The 20,241-nt window shown below is 40.1% G+C and overlaps 1 protein-coding gene across 2 annotated transcripts in view; it reads left to right on the forward strand.

Annotated features, from left to right (window-relative positions):
- LOC127423789 (macrophage mannose receptor 1-like) overlaps positions 1 to 20,241 on the forward strand; it is a 53,162-nt gene that overhangs the window by 22,441 nt on the left and 10,480 nt on the right. The window contains exons 22-26 of one of the 2 annotated variants that reach the window (XM_051668420.1): positions 4,151 to 4,335; positions 15,757 to 15,813; positions 18,929 to 19,031; positions 19,267 to 19,499; positions 20,039 to 20,204. In XM_051668420.1, the coding sequence (XP_051524380.1) occupies positions 4,151 to 4,335; positions 15,757 to 15,813; positions 18,929 to 19,031; positions 19,267 to 19,499; positions 20,039 to 20,204 (744 nt within the window). The remainder of the gene's footprint in view (positions 1 to 4,150; positions 4,336 to 15,756; positions 15,814 to 18,928; positions 19,032 to 19,266; positions 19,500 to 20,038; positions 20,205 to 20,241) is intronic. The other variant, XM_051668499.1, reaches the window with a different exon arrangement.

Raw genomic sequence — 20,241 nt, forward strand, 5'->3', positions numbered from 1 at the left:
ATCTTTGCTTTGCTTTTTCTTTTTCTTTTTTTTCTTTTTTTTTTTTTTTAAAGAAAAGGAGGAATGAGTCAAAATAAATTTTGGTGGAAATCAGTATTATGCCAAAAATGCTGCTGACTGAGCTTAACTTGTACTAAGCCTGCAACATTCCTTTAAATGGAATATAATTTATGACAAAACATAATTACATTGTTAATGTTGATTAATTATGCATCTTTATTCCCTGATTAAACTTATTTATAACTAGGAACAATACTGTCAAAGCAATTCACACAACTGTCAGAACATACATTTCGCCATACAGCAACATAAAATATCTGCCATATGTTTTCAGGTCATTTTGTGTCATATATTTCAACCAAAAAAAGTTAAAATCTATTAATTATTGTAACATTGCTGTAGGCTGAAGACAGGAACAGACGAAGACGATGATGTTGTGAGAACCCAAGTGCAGTTTAATAACCAATAACAGAAGATACAAAATAAACTAGAATATAACATTTGACTTGACTTAACTAAGACATGAACAAGACTACAGAAGAATCACTATACTAACAAGAGACAAAGACAAACATGAGGGCTGAATACACAGACTAGAGTGACAACATAACAAGATAACCAATGACATGACTGAACTAATAACAAGATACAGTAACAAGACTAATAAACATGAACCAATGAAAAGGCAAAACTAATAAGCATAATCACAAGACAATGTAAACCAATTAGAACAAAACACATGAAACAAGAGGGTCACGTGACAAGACCAGGAAATCACAGGACATAGACAGGAACAGGAAATAGTGAACTAAACTTTCAAAATAAAAGACATGAAATCAAAACATGACAACATGAAAGTGAACAAAAACACACAATCACGTGACAGTTATATAATATGTTGAGTAAATCAGTGCATTCTGTGAAATGAGGTGTTTCCACAACTGTCCTCGAATTAAATATTAATTATAATGAAATATATTAAAAATAGAAGGTAAGACTTTACATTAAGGTTGTATTTGATAACATAAGTCAATGCATTATTTATTTCAAATGATTTTATTTTTATTTTTTTCAGCATTTATTAATCATGGTTAATGTTAATGTTTTAAAACACTTTTGTTCGTGGTTGTTCAGATTACATCAACTAGTGATAACATACAGTATATACAGTAAGATTTAATATAAAAAATATACACAGTATTAGTGCATACAAATTAACATTAACCAAGATTAATAAATCCAGTAAAATTATTGTTAATTCACATTAACTATAAAATAATGTGTGGCATAATGTGTATGTTAAGAAATATAACCTGACTGTAAAGTGTTACCAATTACAATATGAATTTAAGACTTACATTTAATGGATAAAAAAAAAAGAAGAAAAATACATTATTTTAACTGCTTTAACCAACATGATCTCATGAGATCTTGAATGTATTCTTACATAAAGTTTGGTTCTAGAAAACGTACATTCTTTTACATATGCATAGACACAGAAACGTACAATATTGACGTATTGACAGCATGTAAACTTCATAATTTTACATATTAACACCTATAAAAACGTACAAATGTTTACGTGTACTGTTTGAATTGATTAATATTGAATAATTCATAGAATTAATCAGTTAATTACATTTAATTTATAATCAATGAGATTAGTTAAAAGCCATCACATTTATTTAATAGTTGACATTATAATATGACATTTTAATGGTTTCCTTCAGTTCTAACAGGAAGACTCGCAGACTTGAGTAAAGTTTTAGATTACATTTATTGATGAATATAAAACATGAATGTAATGTCTCTCTTTGGCGTAAGCCCCGTCTGGTGGTCCGAAGAAGTTGTACTCGGAACCATCAGATCCTGCCGGAGATAGGAGGCAGGGGCGAGGAGCCTACCCCCGTGCAGGACGGGACTCATCTGGTGGCGGTGGGGTGGTGGAGGTTGCCGCGTTAGCACACTGAAACAGCAATGTGATAGATTGTGAGCAGACTTATAAAGCAATGGCTTACATGTGATTGGCTAGGAGTTACCTGGCTAATGGTGCGATGATGTACAGCTGCTAGTCTTCCCGTTAGAACTACGCTGTACTTACATTTCTGTGTGATTTCTGCTGCCCTATACAAAGTTTTAAAGGATTATATCACTTTAACCAAGACTACACTTTAAAATGTTAAAATGAATAAAAACTCTGTAATCGTTTAATCATTTATTAAGTATTTAATTTCATTTTTGTTTGCCATGGGACACAAAAGGAGTTTTCAGAATATGCCAAAAAACTAAAACATAAAAAACACCATAAAACAACATTAAAATGGATCCATACATTTGTTAGCTATAATCGAAATCTTCAGACTGCTTTCTGTGAAGAACAGACCGAAATTCAAGCCTTTTATTCAACGATCTCCATCTCTATCCGCCGCAGCGCCATCTCACCTGCCATAACCATTAACCCGCTGTAACCATCAACCCGCCGTAACCGTCAACCCGCTGTAACCATCAACCCACCGTAACCGTCAACCCACTGTAACATCAACCTGCTGTAACCGTCATCCTGCTGTAACCATAAACCCTCATAACCATTAACCCACCGTAACCATCAACCCGCTGTAACCGTCAACCTGCTGTAACCATCAACCCGCCTTAACCATCAACCCGCCGTAACCTTCAACCTGCAGTAATCGTCAGCACAATGTAACCGTCAACCCGCTGTAACCATCTACTCACTGTAACCATCAACCTTCCGTAACCATCAACCTGCTGTAATTGTCAACATGGCGTAACCATCAACTCACTGTAACCATCAACCCGCCATAACCATCAACCCGCTGTAACAATCAACCCGCTGTAACCATCTTAATGCTGTAATCGTCAACACGCTGTAACCATCAACCTGCTGTAACCGTCAACCCGCTGTAACCGTCAACCCGCTGTAATTGTCAACCTGCTGTAACCATCAACCCGCTGTAATCGTCAACATGCTGTAAACCTGCGGTAACCATCAACCCGCTGTAACCGTCAACCTGCTGTAATCGTCAACCTGCTGTAACCATCAACCCGCGTTGGTTTCATTTTGAAAATTCTAAAATTGCCGCTTCAAGTATTACGACCAGCGGCAGTGATTTCAAATGCTCATTGGCTCTCCTGTGTCTCGTGACTGTTTGTGGCATGCCATATTCTGTGATGTATATGTTTGAGTGAGATATGACAGTGCCGCTCTGGAGTGCATCAGGAGAAGTTTTACAGCGATTAATATTTTAAATTCTACTCTAATTCTATTGTATGCCATCAGGGAGAACATCGGATGCAGCGCATCGCCCTTTGGACTACTTTTGTACTGGATTTTGACATTTTTCTGAATAAATTATTGTGATTAAATTGATCTGCCTGTTACGTAGGTTTAGGAGTAGGTGTGGGATTAGCGACTGTAAAATATATGTATAGAAATTAATACATTGTAACAAAAATAATTGCTGCTGTATATTAATCTACTTAATATACGTTTTTATATTGTTGAAATGTGTTTAGAGGTTGGGGTAGGGTTAAGGGATCTAAAATATCTATAAAACTGTAAAAGTGTACAAATATCTTTATAAATTATTCACGTAATCAAATATAGTTGTAATGGATTTGTCAATATTTTACATTTCTAAAGCTGTAAATACGTAAAACTGTTTACATTTTAGATGCTTTCAAATGTCCATATTGTATGTTTTAGTGTCTATTCCAACGTACAAACATGTACGTTTAAATGTTACAAATATGAATGTACAAATAGCTACGGATATTAATTAGATCAGGCTGCTTTAACAGCTGCTGTACTTTTTTTGATACATCTTCTTTATTTTTTTTTATTACTTACAAACTTATGGGCTATTTTCAGAAGAATTTGATGATATTAATAAACACTGTAACCTGAAAGACAACATGTAGAAATTTTTATTTAACTTAAAATTATATTCATTTATTTCTGTATACTGTTTTTGTACCTAAAATCAATTGAATTTCAAATTCAGGAATCGAATTGGAATTTTAAAGGCATTCTTAATTCAATTCTGAATGATGCATGACCCTGTTATCAGCAAATAGAGAAGACTGAATCTCTTCTGTTGTGAATGAACAGTTCTCTTTCATTCTCTTTCAGCATTTCTCACTACTGCAATGCTTCGATCATCGGATGATGTGTGGATTGGTTTTAATGATGTTAACTCGGAGATGCGTTTCTTGTGGACTGATGGTAGAGGTGTCAGCTTCACGAACTGGGCCAAAGGTCAGCCTGTATCAATGCCAGATCAATCTTCCAGGGCATTTGGCTACTTTGACTCAGAGGTAAGTGTTTACATTTTGTTACTGACAAGTTTAATGAGAAGTTTAATATACCACGATAACAATATGCACAGTAACCATAAATTATCAATGGTAAACTGCTAAAGTCTGTAACATAAAACCACTGACTTTTTATAAGTCTGATAAAATGCAGTATGCACAAGTCTGATAAAATGCAGTATGCACAAAACATAAAACTGACCATCATGTGTAACGCTGGTGTCTAGGAGTGGATGAGGAAGTGAGGAGACGCAGGAGTAGACTATGAGTTCTTATCCCTTGTAGCAGCTAATTCTGTTTTTGTGATGCAGTTTATTGGTGAAGTTCAGTTGTTAATGAGGACCACTGCACAGGGGAAGAAACTGTTTTGTGTCTAGTTGTTTTGGTTTTTATGGCTCTGTAGCACTGGAAGATGTGATGATCAGGGTGTGAGGGATCTTTAATGATCTTGTCAACCCGATTCCTGGATCTTGCCTCATAGAGATCTTGTGGGTGGGGGGGTGGAGGGGTTGGGCAGACTGCAGCCGATGATTTTTCCAGCTGAGTGTATGATGCGCTGGAGTCTGCCTAGTTCACGAGCCGTGGCTGACCCATACCAGATGGTTATGGATGAGGTGAGGATGGATTAAATGATGGCAGTGTAGAATTGTACCATCAGTGACTGTGGCAGGTTGAACATCTTAGGCTGTCTCAGAAAGTGTATCCTTTGTTGTGCTTTTTTGGCTATGGAGATGACTTTGAGGAAGGCATTACGTGACTGAGTCCAGCATATTCAGTGAGAAATTCGGGCTGCTACTAGCCCTAGACTACACCGGTAATACATAACTTGTGAATTCGCTGTCATTTAATTCTCTGTGTCTGTTTGGGTCGGCTCTGCATTATCTCAAGGGATAAAAGCATTTTGTGTTCAGAGAAAATCATTGGCAGCCTGCTCCCTTCCCTGTACATCTCCAGAATGAGAAGCAGTGCGTCTGATCACTCGCACCATGGACACTTTCATAAACAGGGACACTTCTGTCATCTCTCCCTCTCCATTATTTCATCTCATTCACATGCTTCTGACACCATCATAAAACTGAGTGAGATGAAGTTAATGTTTGAGTCGACATTCGGGATAATATTCATTCAACACTGTGCTTTTCACATCATGAAGCCATACCAACTCATACAGGTGGTACATCTGCCCTTTTTGCAGCACATGGTTCAAATGTCAAAATAAGATTTTTTAATTGTCATTTTATCATCCGTATATAAAGAAGAATGGAATAATGACTGAAATGTTCAGGAAAAACATTAATTTTGTGACTGTTTCTTCGTGAGAAGAATATTTTGTATTAGAGGCAAATGTAAACTAAAGCAATTGCCGCAAACCAGTTGCGGAAGTAGCTTTACCCTGCAGTGACATAGTTTCCGATTCTTGTGAAAAAAGCTAATTCTCTGATTGGTGAATCTTTCCCTGCAGGATCATGGGTAGTGTAGTTCCCTATCTGTCACTCACTCGACGTTGTGTCGATGTAGTGACACTAGGGGTCACTCTTGGGAGCCCCAAACACCTCTGATTTTTTGAAAAAAGGCCAATGAGAATTGGTGAGTGGAACCCTCCACTCTCCCCTGAACCCTCGCGGCTGGACGATTGGTTCCTGGGCTCGGGGCACCCGGCATCAAGATCACGGCAGTAAACCTGAAGGACGTGTACTGCCACGTTTTGGTCTTACCTCGACACAGACCCTTCCTGTGGTTTGCCTTTGAAGGCCAGGTGTACCAGTACAAGGTCCTCCCCTTCGGCCTGTCCTTTTCCCCTCGCATCTTCATGAAGGTCGCAGAGGCAGCCCTTGCCCCGCTAAGGGAAGTGGGCGTCCGCATCCTCAACTATCTCGACGACTGGCTAATACTAGCTCACTGTGTTGCTGTGTGCACACAGGGACCTTGTGCTCCGGCACCTCAGCCGACTGGGGCTGCGGGTCAACTGGGAAAAGAGCAAGCACCTCCCCAGTTCAGAGCATCTCTTTTCTCGGTTTGGAGTTGGACTCAGTCTCGATGACAGCATGCCTCACGAATGAGAGAACGCAGTCGGTGCGGAACTCTCTGAAGGCGTTCAGACGGAGGACAGTGGTTCCACTGAAACTTTTTCAGAGGTGCCTGGGGCATATGGCATCCTCAGTGGTGGCCACACTGCTCGGATTGATGCATATGAGACCACTTCAGCACTGGCTTCAGACTTGAGTCCCGAGATGGGCATGGTGCAACGGGACACATCGCATGACCATCACGCCGATCTGTCACCACCTTTTCTACGGGCAGGGGTTCTCCTAGAGCAGGTCTCCAGGCACGTCGTGGTTACAACAGATGCCTCCAAGATGGGCTGGGGCGCCAGATGCAATGGGCACACAGCCACCAGCCCCTGGACTGGCCCACAGCTGCGCTGGCACATCAACTGCCTAGAGTTGTTGGCAGTACTGCTCGCCCTGCGGAGGTTCCGGCCGTTGATCATGGGCAAGCACGTGTTGGTCTGGACGGACAACACAGTGACGGTAGCATACATCAACCATCAAGGTGGTCTATGCTCCTGTTGCATGTCACAACTCACCCACCATCTCCTCCTCTGGAGTCAGCAGCACCTCAAGTCGCTACAAGCCACTCACATCCCGGGTGACCTCAACACCGCAGTGGACGCGCTGTCACATCAGGTTACCCTCAGGGGAGAGTGGGGACTCCACCCTCAGGTGGTCCAGCTGATTTGGAGTCAATTTGGTCAAGCACAGGTAGACCTATTTGCTTCCCTGGAATCCTCCCACTGCCCGCTTTGGTACGCCCTGACCAAGGCACGCCTCAGTATAGATGCACTAGCACACAGCTGGCCCCCTGGACTACGCAAATATGCATTTCCCCCAGTGAGCCTACTTGCACAGACCTTGTGCAAGGTCAGGGAGAACGAGGAGCAGGTCATCCTAGTAGCAACCTACTGGCCCACCCAGATGTGGTTCTCAGATCTCATGCTCCTTGTGACAGACCCCCCCCCGACAAATTCTCCTGAGGAAGGACCTTCTTTCTCAGGGAGGGGGCACCATCTGGCACCCGCAACCAGACCTCTGGAATCTCCACGTCTGGCCCCTGGATGGGACGCAGAAGACCTAATTGGTGACCCGCGGTGGTAGACACGATCACTCAGGCTAGGGCTCCCTCTACGAGGCGCCTGTATGCCTTGAAGTGGCGTCTATTTGCTAAGTGGTGTTCTTCTCGACGCGAGGACCCCCAGAGATGTGTAGTCAGATCGGTGCTTTTCTTCCTGCAGGAGAGGCTGGAACCTTGAAGGTGTATGTAGCCACTATTTCGGCACATCATGATGCAGTAGATGGTAAGTACTTGGGGAAGCACGACTTGATCATCAGGTTCCTGAGAGGCACTAGGAGGTTGAATCCCTCCAGACTGCGCCTCGTCCCCTCGTGGGAACTCTCTGTAGTCCTTCAGGGTCTACAGGGAGCTCCCTTTAAACCTTTGGAGTCAGCTGAGCTTAAGGCACTCTCTTTGAAGACTGCCCTCCTGACTGCGCTCACTTCCATCAAAATGGTAGGGGACCTGCAGGCATTCTCTGTCAGCGAATCATGCCTGGAGTTCGGTCTGGGTTACTCTCACGTGATCCTGAGACCCTGACCAGGCTATGTGCCCAAGGTTCCCACGACCCCTTTTTGGGATGAGGTGGCGAACCTGCAAGTGCTTACCCAGGAGGAGGCAGACCTATCCTTGGCGTTGCTGTGTCTGGTGCGACTGCAAATTCCACTCGCCAATTCTCATTGGCCTTTTTTCAAAAAAGCAGAGGTGTTTGGGGCTCCCAAGAGTGACCCCTGGTGTCACTACATTGACACGTCTCGTTCCCTCCATCAGGGAATGGAGGTTACGAAAGTAACCATGACTTTCCCACAACAAATTCTGCTACAAAATTCGATTTTTTAAAAATTAAGTTGAAATAACAAGGACTAATGACCTTAGCAGAAGAATATACACTTGATTAACAACCTCAGAGCACAGTAGTTCTCTCTTTTAATGTTCATAAGATATTGTTAAAAAAAAAAAAATGAATGGGAGTTTTACTTTCAGATCACGAGTGTTGCACTCCATTACCTGTCAAACTGTTAAGGATAGTAGATGGTTTCACTATTTATTTAAAAGTATTTATTATCCCGTTGAAGTATTTAAAAGTTGCTCAAAAAATTTAATAGTTCCTTTCAGTTGGCTGGAAGTTTGTATGCTTACATGCTAGAGTCTTTGAAATCATGATCAGTTTAATTATATCACTTGTGCAGAACACTGTACAGCTTTAAAAATGCAAAAATAAGCAATTATCACTAACTGATGATTTTATAGTTTAATGGTGCTGTAAGTGATTGCAGCATTCTGAAGCTTTCATGTGACTAAGCATTGAATTAACCACGCCCCTCTCATTCCAAAACCCCGCCCTCCAAAGATCATTTTGAGACCAAAACCGAGCAAAAGAGCAGTACTGTTTTTCCTGTGGCTGTCAAATTCAACAGCGGCATGATCACACCCTCAACTGACAAACATTATGAATCATAGCCTCAATGATCCGCTTCAAATGAGAACAAGCAAAATGAATGACAAGTGAATAGCGTCAATGTCCGCGGTCTGAGGACACATTTTTGTTTGCTGTTTACAAAGTCTACATCTCTCACAGAGACCGGTGAGAAATCTCAGGACACTTATTTCATTCATATCTTTAAGGGAGTAGGAAAATGTTTTGCATACTTTTCTATAAACTAACTATTTTCCTCTCCAATTTCAGAACACAAATTCAGTTTGTCTGTAGTCTTACTACTCATGCATCTCTAATTTACCTTCTTACATCTGACTCACAATACAAAGTGATTTTGGGACTGTGTCTTTTCAAATTGAAGAATATATTTTCAGCAATGTCCAAGTCCACCTGTTCAAAATGTTACAAAGAGCCCATGGCTGCCAACAGATGCATTTAATCATAGTCTTTCTAGCAGGGGGGTCATGTGACACCATGCGAGAAGCAGAAGTGTGAGCGACTGGCTCTGCACACTTTGCTAGTTTTTTAATTATTTTCATGTTTAGTCCGGTGAGATGTGATACACCCAGTTACATATCTGCTCTTTGAGGTAAACATGGCAAAGAAGTCAAAATCCTCAGACTCTGGAAACATTAAAAGACACTTACGTGCACTAGCTGAAACCTCTGGCGGCCTTTCGACTTGATTTGGATGGCACATCGGGAGAAGAAATTAGCGTCAACTGTCCAACATCTCAGTGATGCTGACGAAGGTTGTTGCTGACTCGGAGGATCTCGCTGTAATACATCGATTGATTACGGCGATGGAAACAAAATTCTCTGAGTTGGTCACAAGAGTGGCAGAAGTTGAAAGACAGATCGATTATCTGGAGTCATCGGAAAGGGAATTATCTGCTAATCCGCCCGTGTCCAAAACAGATTTGGAATCCATTTTGTAAAAATTGGAAGATCTCGAAAATAGGAATCGAAGGAACAGTATACGAATTGTTGGAATTCCTGAGCATGAAGACGGAAGAGATATGGTGAAATTCCTTGATGAGCTTTTCTCGAGTCTGCTCGACATATCAGGCCATAAACTGGAAGTCGAGCAAGCTCACAGAGTCCCGGCTTGCAGGTCTGCTGAGAGAGACAGGCCCCGATAAATTCTGGCCAAATTTCTGAGATCATCCAATAAAGATCTCGTGTTGCGCCAGGTGAGGAGCAAAGGAAAGCTTTCTTGGATGAATCACAGTATTTTCTTGTTCCCGGACTTTGCGAATTGGACAAGAGAGATGAATGTAAGAAACTCTTACATCAACGGAATATAAGAAACTCTTACATCAACAGAAAATCAATTTTGCACTGATGTTTCCGGCCAGACTGAGAATAGAAACGAAGGATGGCCGCAAAGTGTTCACGTGTTCCAATCAAGCACTGTCATTCATAAATACATTGGAGTAAGCCATTTGATGTTTCTCATGTGAGTGGACTGACTTGCTGTGCTTAATTTGGCTGTCTGGGGAAGCTGGGTGCCATTTTTGTTTCTTTTTGTTTTGAATCCGCCTAGCGGCTGGAGTTTGTTTTGTGGAGTGTCACTCTTTCAAGAAACATTTGCATTGACGCATTTACATTTGCATTGACGCTTTCATCCACGAAACTGGGACACCTGTTCCGCCTGGTGGCTGGAGTTTGTTTCGTGGATGAACCTATCTTCGAGACAGCTGTGGATGAATCTGCTTGTTCTTTGTGCTTATGCCTTCTATTGGCTGGAGTTTGTTTCATAAAATTTCTTCTGTTATATAATTTTGCCTCACAAGATTTGTGCAGAGGCACCGGACTTGAGCAATCTGATGTAAAGTTTTCGCGGGGTTTCTCGTAGGCGTGCATGGACTCTTTGAGTTTAGAGGGATTGACGCCGGTTGGCACTGTCATGTGTGGGGTTAATGCATAATTATATAACAATTATATAAAAATGTCAAAGGTTAATATGAGTGGACTGTCTCTCTCCACGTGGAATGTGAATGTGTTGGGGCACCCCATAAAAAGAATAAAAAGAAGGAAGGTTATTTATTTTCTTAAATGTAAGAAATATAATATAGTGTTTCTTCAAGAAACTCATCTTTCCCTGCAGGAAGCTGAAAAATTTGGGAAGATATGTGGTGGACATGTTTTCTTTAGTGTTGGCTCAAGTAAGAGTAGGGGGGTCATTATACTGATAAATAAACATCTATAATTAAAATGACTCAAACAGATTAAAGATAAATTAGGAAGAGTCATTATTGTTTTAGCTGAAATTCAGGGGCAAAAGTTGACTTTGGCTAATATTTACACGCCTAATGCTGATGATCAGGGTTTTTTTATAGATCTTGAAGGGATGTTGCAAACCGTTGGCACCCCTCATGATATAATATTGGAAGGAGACTTTAATCTTTTGATGGACTCAGACCTTGATCATAGTGAAGCAAAAGTGTGTAAGCCCCCAAGAGCAACATTGACACTTCACAGAATTTGTAAAAATCTTGGTCTTACAGATATTTGGAGACTTTTGAACCCATCTGGGAGGGAATATAAATTTTTTTCATCTGTCCATAAAATTTATTCTAGAATAGATTTTTTTTATATATATCTAAATCCCTCATTTCATCTGTTGTTGATTGTTCAATTGGAAACATCTTAGTCTCAGATCATGCCCTGGTGAGTTTAAAAGTGTTGCCATATATGGAGAAATATAAATCATATAGTTGCCACTTTAACTTATCCCTTTTGCAAAATCCTGATTTTCAACAAATGTTAAAGGCTGAAATCAGTGTTTATATGGAGACCAACTGGTCCTCAGTATCTTATGTGGGCGTGGCTTGGGAGGCACTTAAGACGGTTCTTAGGGGTCGGATCATACAGTATGGCTCATTCATAAAAAAATCCAAAGCACGAGAACTCGTAGAGTTGGAAGGAAATATTAAAAGTGCTGAGGCAGAGCTGAAGCGCCGAATGTCATCTGATGGCCTCAGAGAATTGACCCAATTGAAACACAGATATAATACTATGTATTAAAAGTGGAGTTTTGGTTATTCAGGTCAAGACAGTCATACTTTGAGTCAGGGGACAAAGCAGGAAAACTTTTAGCTAGATACATAAAACAGAGAGAGTCTTTTTCTACCATTCCCTTAGTGAAATCTGCTGGTGGTGAAATATTTACCTCAGCTACTGATATTAATAATGCTTTTAAAGAGTTCTGTCTTGATCTCTATAGTTCCACATCTTCATTTACTGATGAAGATATGAGGAACTTTGTGGAACCGTTAGAACTCCCTAAATTGTTGACTGAGCAAAAAAATTATCTTGATTATGAAATAACCTTGGAGGAGTTTGACGAGGTAATTAAGGCCTTACCTACAGGCAAGGCTCCGGGGCCAGATGGTTTTGCCGCTGCATTTTTTAGATCTTATGCTACAGTATTGGTTCCACATTTGCTAGAAGTTTATATGGAATCTTTAAAGAATGGAAAGCTTCCCCCAACCATGACACAAGGATCTGTCTGATTTTTTTAAAAGGACAAAAATGCAAGCGAGTGTAAAAGTTACCGTCCAATTTCCCTGATCCAGCTAGATGTAAAAATGTTGTCAAAAATTCTAACCAATTAAGTAAAGTTATGACATCTCTTATACATGTAGATCAGGTGGTGTTTATTCAGGGCCGCAGCTCTTCTGATAATATTAGGCGTTTCATCAATATCATGCGGTCAGTGGCGAATGATCAGACTCCGGTCGCGGCCATTCCACTTGACACTGAAAAGGCATTTGATATGGTAGAATGGAATTATCTTTTTAAGATTTTGGAAATATATGGGTTCGGGAATACTTTTATTGGTTGGATTAAGTTACTTTAAAGACACCCTGTAGCAGCGGTACAAACAAACGGATTAATTTCAGATTATTTTACTCTGGATAGGGGTACTCGGCAGGGTTGCCCTCTTTCCCCATTATTGTTCTGTCTTGCCCTGGAACATTTGCAGCCATGATTAGAAAGGAAGATTATTTTCCAGGGGTGATGGTGGGAGGTGTGGCGCATAAGCTTCTGCTTTAAGCAGATGATATTTTATTATTTGTCTCTGACCCTACTAGATCTATGCCTTGTCTCCACAGAATTATTCATTCCTTTTCTAAATTTTCGGGATACAGAGTTAAATGGTCTAAATCCGAAGCTTTGGCGCTGACAGTGTACTGCCCAGTAACGGCTTTTCAACTGGGCACCTTTCATTGGCCCAAACAAGGCATTAAGTATCTGGACATTTTATTCCCAGCAAATGTGTCTATTAGTTAATTTTGACCCCTCAATTTAAAGGTTTTCGAGCGATGTGGGCAGGTGGGCTTCATTACATTTATCTATGATTGGGAAGGTTAATGTTATTAAAATGTTAAAATTTAACTACTTGCTACAGTCTCTCCCTGTAGATGTTCCCCTCTCTTATTTCAAACAATTTGATAGCATAGTGAAGTCCTTTATTTGGAATGGAAAGCATCCCAGGTTACCTTTCAATAAGTTACATAGGCCGATTGACAAAGGTGGGCTAGTCCTACCCAAGATTTTGTTTTATTATTACTGTATGCATTCGGTCTCAGACATTTGGCTCATTGGTCGCTTCTACCTGAGAGAGCCCCTGCCTGGTTTCTTAATGAACAAGATGTTCTTGCCCCATTTCGCCATTGCAAAGCCTTTCAATAAAACTAACCGGAGAAGTTAAGTCACACCCCGTTATTTCGCATTTGCACATGGTTTGGACTAAAGTGTCCAGAGTGTTTAATTCAGGCATTTATTTAAATGTTGCCTCAAGCATATGGCTGAACCCTAAATTAAATCTTAATAAGTCCACTTTCTGTTGGTCAGAGTGGATTGGGAGGGGGGTTACTACGCTCGGTGACCTATATGATAGTGGAGTACCGAGATCTTTTGATAATTTGGTTCAACATTTTAAGATTCCTGGATCCCAGTTCTTCGGGTATTTACAGCTGCACCACCTGTTCTGTACTATTTTTGGGAGTAGTTCACACCCCCCTAAAGCGGCAGATACTCTGGAAATGGTGATTACTGCTTATGGGAAAGGTCATGAAGCTTCTGTGTATTACTCCCTGTTAATTCAGAGTCTGGGGGATGGAGCTTTTCGGGGAGAAAGATTTAAACTTGGTATTGGAGGAGGGAGAGTGGGCTAGGATTCTAAAAAACATCAAGTCTGCATCTAGAGATGCAAGGATCCATCTGATGCAATTTAAGATTTTGCATTGGTTCTACTGGACCCCCTCTAGATTGTATAGGCTTGGTCTTAAAGACTCACCCACATGCTGGCGATGCCAGTCAGAAGACAGGGACACAACCCATGTTTTGGTGGTTGTATTAAGATTCAGGAATTTTGGTTGAGGATCCAGCATTTTGTGTGTGATGTACTGGACACTCAGTTTTCATTTTGCCCCAGACTCTGTATTTCGGGTGATGGAGGGGTCCTGAATATAGGAGATAAAAACATGAAAAGCTGGGTCCTAACCAGCGTGATGATTGGCAGACAGCTAATCCTTAGGGGATGGAAGTCAACTGATGCACCCTCATTTCGTGAGTGGAGATGACTTCCAGATGGCTGGGGAACCTGTCGATTCACGGCAGAAAATGGGGCAGTTATTTGTCTCATTTGGAGGGGTCCTAGTGTGGGGCAGTGGAGGGAGCCAATTTTATTTTTTATTTTTTTCCTATATGTTGAACTTTTTCTTTTTTTATGTTCTTATATATTTCTATTTGTGTTTCTGTTTATATGTGGGTATGAAGTTATTTTTTATTTGTGCACAGGGGTGGGGGAGGGTTATGAAGGGTTATAAGTTGATTCCAAATGCATAATTTTGTGGTTACATTTATTTTTGTCTGTCTTGGAATCAATAATAAAAAAAAAAAGTCTTTCTAGTATGTCAGTCCACTGTTGGCCATTTTTGGAAAGCTCTACTCTCTAATAGTCTACTTTGGACTATTTCCAGTCATGCCAGTGCAGCTCCTATCAACTTGAATGGGGGAATACTGAAATCTCAAAAACGGTTGGTCAAGATTACAATCAAAGAACATATATTTTAAATCAGCAGTAAAATCTGACAACGCTGGTATCATAAATTGTGCTTCTTCACCTCAGATTACGCTAAAAAACAAAATTTTCCCAACTTGTATAGCTAAGGTGCATGCACGTTCTCGAGTTGATTGACAGGCGATGTCTGTATCTAAAAGGTGATTGGCTCTTTTACCTGTACAGCGGGACTTCCTTTTTCTACAACCGTTGACAGTTGGGCACTCAGAGCTCCTTGGTTGAGCGTTCCAATTTCTCCCATTCATTTAAATAGAAGTGACCCCTTTCTGCTAAATAGTCTCTGATTTAATTTTTACTTTTGTACCATGCAAATGCACATTTGTCATCTGTTCTCCCACACACCACGCATTGGCAAAAACTAGCAGTTGTGTCTCTGAACTTGCACATCTTCAGTTCAGGGTTCTTGCTGTTGAGACTTTTGTGCCGCTATTAAGTGCTCACAATTTTGCTTTTCTCATTATGGACATCTCAAGAATGCATCGTACCAAATACTTCTGTGTGACATACTTTAAAGACTTCAGTTCTTCATGGACTTACAGTCAGTGTTCTCACTTTATAAATGGTTTTACAACGATCATTATAAGATTTTGTCGTCCATATTTCACCTTTAAGTCAGCTTATTTGCTTAATGTGACTCAACAGAAGAGGAGAAGGAAAGTCTCAGTCTATTTCATAATCCTTGTTATTTAAATTGACATGGATGAAAATACCAGAGTAAGTTACAGCAAATGGAATGCCACAGTTTTTCTATTGCTCATCCGTGCTGGTTTTCTCCATTTCAGTCAGATCTTTGGGACTCTGTGTTGGGACGTGACCATTTCATAGTACCAGTAGAACGGGTAGGTGTCCAACATGTTCATATATTTTCAGAGCAAAGAGTGCAACAGCAGAAATTAGGGGCCAAGCATCAAAGACGTACACCTTGCATCTGTTAGTCTTATTATAAATCTGCTTCGGGCTGGGAATCATGGTAAAAAGTTATGAAATTTGGTGCAATGATTGGGGAAAACCTGAACACCACTTGCACCATTTCTGGGGTTGGTCTCCCAAACCCTTCAGCGCCACCAGCAGTTCAAGGACTTTTCAGCGTGCAACTTCAGAAACGTTTGTAATTCTTGACTGCAAAATTTTCTTTATCATTAGTTATTAATGGAAAAAAATATGTACAAATATATTTTCTTCTCCTACAGATTTTGTCCAGTCTTCACCAGATTTGGCTCACTTGATCATTCCTCCCAAAAGACATTGGATGCGCTTTTGATTTTCGAAACTGTTCTCCAGTTCCGCCCTTATGAAGTTGTTGGAGTAAACTCCTTATAGAAAGTGAGGCTATCTTGCCAACGCGTTTGAATAACTTGCCCCAAAGCCTTCAGCTGTTTCTGCTCTCTTTCGATTCTTTGGGTTATACAGAGTACAAAGATGCCCATCTTTCAGCATTTTTTTTGCACTACTCAGCCAACAGAGTTTGTTAAATTCTTAATATTTTGGGGCCAGACTACCCTTCCATTCAGAGCATAATTTAAAGTATTCCCAACCATTCATTTGTAATATGCTAATGAAGTAGATGGTGGTGATGCCACACAGGAAGGGAAGTTGTATCTTGTCAATGCATCAAACTCAGCTGCAGACCGTGAGCTGAGTAACTTTGAACTTTGGGGACTGCGCCCCCTGGTGCTCACACCTGGTGGTGTAAATTATTTTCAAATCTTCAAATTTTCTAATCTAAAATAATTGTTCAGGTGTTCGCTGTGCTTGAGCCCCATAATTTCTGCTTGCAGCTTCATTTCTGCTTACATCTGTCTTTTACATCCACCAGTCTATATTGAAAACTTTTCAACAGTTGTGGAATGCAGATTTTTTTTTTTTTTGGAATGCACTAAAAGTGTCAGTCACCATCCACAATGTCCACTCATGTCTGAAGAAATCATGTCAGGACAGTCTATTTCTAGATCTGATGATATGTCAATTCAATGGGTTCTCGTGGATACAGGTCTCATCACATTTTATATTTAAACTCAAGTATGCTTTTTACTGACACTGTTGTCTTCTTAGTAACCAAGTACAATAACTTTTGAAAAATAAATAAATCTTTATTAGTGGCGAAAAGGTTTGTCGTAGTGGAAATTATGCGACAACTGAAGGACAGCCATGTATAAGTAAAAATATTATAAATAATTTTCATACAACAGATATTGAAATGTTTTAGGTTTATATATATATATATATATATATATATATATATATATATACACCGATCAGCCACAGCATTAAAACCACCTGCCTAATATCATGTAGGTCCCCCTCATGCCGCCAAACAGTTCTGACCCGTTGAGGCATGGACTTCTCAAGACCTCTGAAGGTTTTCTGTTGTATCTGGCACCAAGACGTTAGCAACAGATCCTTTAAGTCCTGTAAGTTGCGAGGTGGGGCCTTCATGGATCTGACTTGTTGGTCCTGTTACTCTGTCAGGTTTTTGTCTGACGGGACTGTGACATCATCACCCCATGTTCTGTCTTGTGTTTTGTGTCCTGTCTTTGTGTTGAGCGCACAGGTCCTGGTGTGAGTTACCGCCATAGTCCTGTCACTCTATCAGATTGGGGGTTTGTCTGATGGGACCATGACATCATCGTTCCCTGTCTGTCTTGCGTTTTGTGTATGCTCTTTGTCTAAGCTCTTCAGTCGCCCTTGTTCGTGTCCAGAGCATGGTGTCTGGATCCTGACTTCCTGTCTGGTTCGGTTTCTTTCTGTGTCGGGATCCGGACACTCATGCTCCATGTTCTGTTTGTTTTGGTGTAATTGTGTTGACGTTTTCCCTAATGTGTTTCAGGTGCCGCTGGCATGCGGAATCAGCGTTTCCATGGGAACCCTGATTGTTTCCATGGGAACGTTGATCAACTTTCAGCTGGCGAGCGGCACCTGTCCCTGTCCCTTGTTTGTTCCTGCTTATTTAAATCCCTTTGAGTATCATGTTCATTGCTGGATTGTTGAATTTGTTTAGTGTTGAAGTGTGTTTGGTGTGAAGTACCTTACCTCACACTCTTTGACTAGTTGGTCCTGTCTCGTGTGTCTGTTTGGTTGCCCATCTCTGCCCATGTGTCGGGAGTGTGGTTGCCTTCCAGTTTGCTGTACGCTTGTTCTCTGCGCTCATGAATCTTTAACAGAGGATTCCTCGTCTCTGCCCATGTGTCGGTAGAGTGGTTGCCTTCCAGTTTGTTGTATGCAATGGGCTTCAGCAGAGGTTTCCTCGTGGTTCTGCTCCTTGCCGTCACTTGCAGGAACGCTCTTCATGGAGGATTCCTCATAACTCTTCTGAAATTATTATTTGAACTGTAAATAAATCCTTTGAACTGCTCCTCTGTTCTTGGTTCTCTGTCTTGCTCTAAGACAGGTCTAGCACATCTCATAGATGCTTAATAGGATTGAGATCTGGGGAATTTGGAGGACAGGTCATCACTTTGAACTCTGTCATGTTCCTCAAACCATTCCTGAACAATTTTTTTGCAGTGTGGCAGGGCGCATTATCCTATAAACAAAATCTACATAAAAAGCACTTGAAAAGTGGAAAAAAATAAATAAAAAAATAAAACATTAAAAAAATACAAATAGCATAAATGAAGGCATGATTAAAAAAAAAAAAAGTTTCCAATACAGTTTTAACGTGACCTTCATTTAAAAAATAACAGTTAAAAAATAACCAAAATTGAAATCAATAACCAAAATTGAAATCAATAAACCTGGGACATAAAAAGTTCCCTTAGTGGAATAAATACATAGTTTGTGCTTTTTGTCCATTATTGTCATTGTATGCCTTATATACACTCATAATACCTCTATATAAACCTTGTTGTATAGTTGCAGCAAAGTACAAGTAGAAAATTACAAGTACCAGTGATTTTTTTAACTAAATGCATTTTACACTTTATTAAATATTCTAAACTGTGTTTCCTGCATAAGTATGACTGTGTCGTCATGGTGAGAAGCCCTAACAAGATGACGGGTTTGTGGAAAGTTGAGAACTGTGGAGATCAGAGAGGATTCATCTGCAAAAGGAAAACAGGTTGGAGAGAACAGAAATCAGTGCAAACACTTTTCCTTAACAATTAGATACCAATACAATCGTTTTACATTACTACATCACAAATACACTGGTCATAACTTAAGACATTTGTGTAGTTTAATGTTATCTCTTGCATTACTAATTAATTGATGAACCTGTTGTTATTAGTTGTAATAATTGATAGCATAATCGCCTCTAGTGTATAACTTGTATTCATTCAATGAATGTGTTTTAGATGCTCAGCTCCCTAGTCAGGTGACTACAGCAATGCCTCAAAAGTTCTTCACTATGGGCAACGATTCATACAAGGTGCAGCTGGAGAAAATGAGCTGGGATGAAGCCAGGAGACAGTGTAAAGCAGATGATGCTGATCTAGCTAGTGTGCTGGACTCCATCAGTCAGGCGTACACCGTCCTCAGAGTCAGCAAACTCAAAGAACCGCTGTGGATCGGACTCAACAGCAACATGGTACAAATATATATATATATATATATATATATATATATATATATATATATATATATATATATATATATATATATATATATTAATAATAATTCAACTGTGATATAAATTGTTAATTACTATAAGAAGGCTAATTCACCTTGGTTTCTCTCAGGATCTTCCATTCGGTTTTTAGAAAAGTGGTTTTCGATTTATGAGGGAATTAAAAAAAATTATATAACATAAAGTAAATACAGTTATACCTCAAACTTCGTGAATTTTTAAGCCACGGTGACTTTTAAAAAAACGAGTTGCTGAGTAAAGACAGTTTCATCAAGCACAAAAACTCACATCCTTGTAGTAGTTGTAGTCCTTGTTTAGCAACTTTTTGTTTTGGAACAAAATGTGAAAGTCTCTTCAAGAAAAACCCAATGGAAATTCCAGGGGGTACCAATGAACTGAAAATGCATAAACAACTCTATTGCAATATTTTCTGTTACATATAAATGAGCATGCTGCAATAAATGATAGTACGTAAAATTAATTGAATTTGTTTGCTACAGACAGGTGGGCGGTACCGCTGGGTGGATAACTGGCTTCTGAGCTACAGTAAATGGGCGACAGGAGAGCCCAAAAACAATTTAGCTTGTGTGTATATTGACACAGACGGTGACTGGAAAACCACAGCATGCAGCAGCAAGTATTTTTCCCTCTGCAAACACTCCTCAGGTATTTTAATTTACATTCTACAAACAATAATGTCTAA

Source organism: Myxocyprinus asiaticus, chromosome 1 (assembly GCF_019703515.2).
Source record: "Myxocyprinus asiaticus isolate MX2 ecotype Aquarium Trade chromosome 1, UBuf_Myxa_2, whole genome shotgun sequence".
NCBI classification, from domain to species: Eukaryota; Metazoa; Chordata; class Actinopteri; order Cypriniformes; family Catostomidae; genus Myxocyprinus; species Myxocyprinus asiaticus.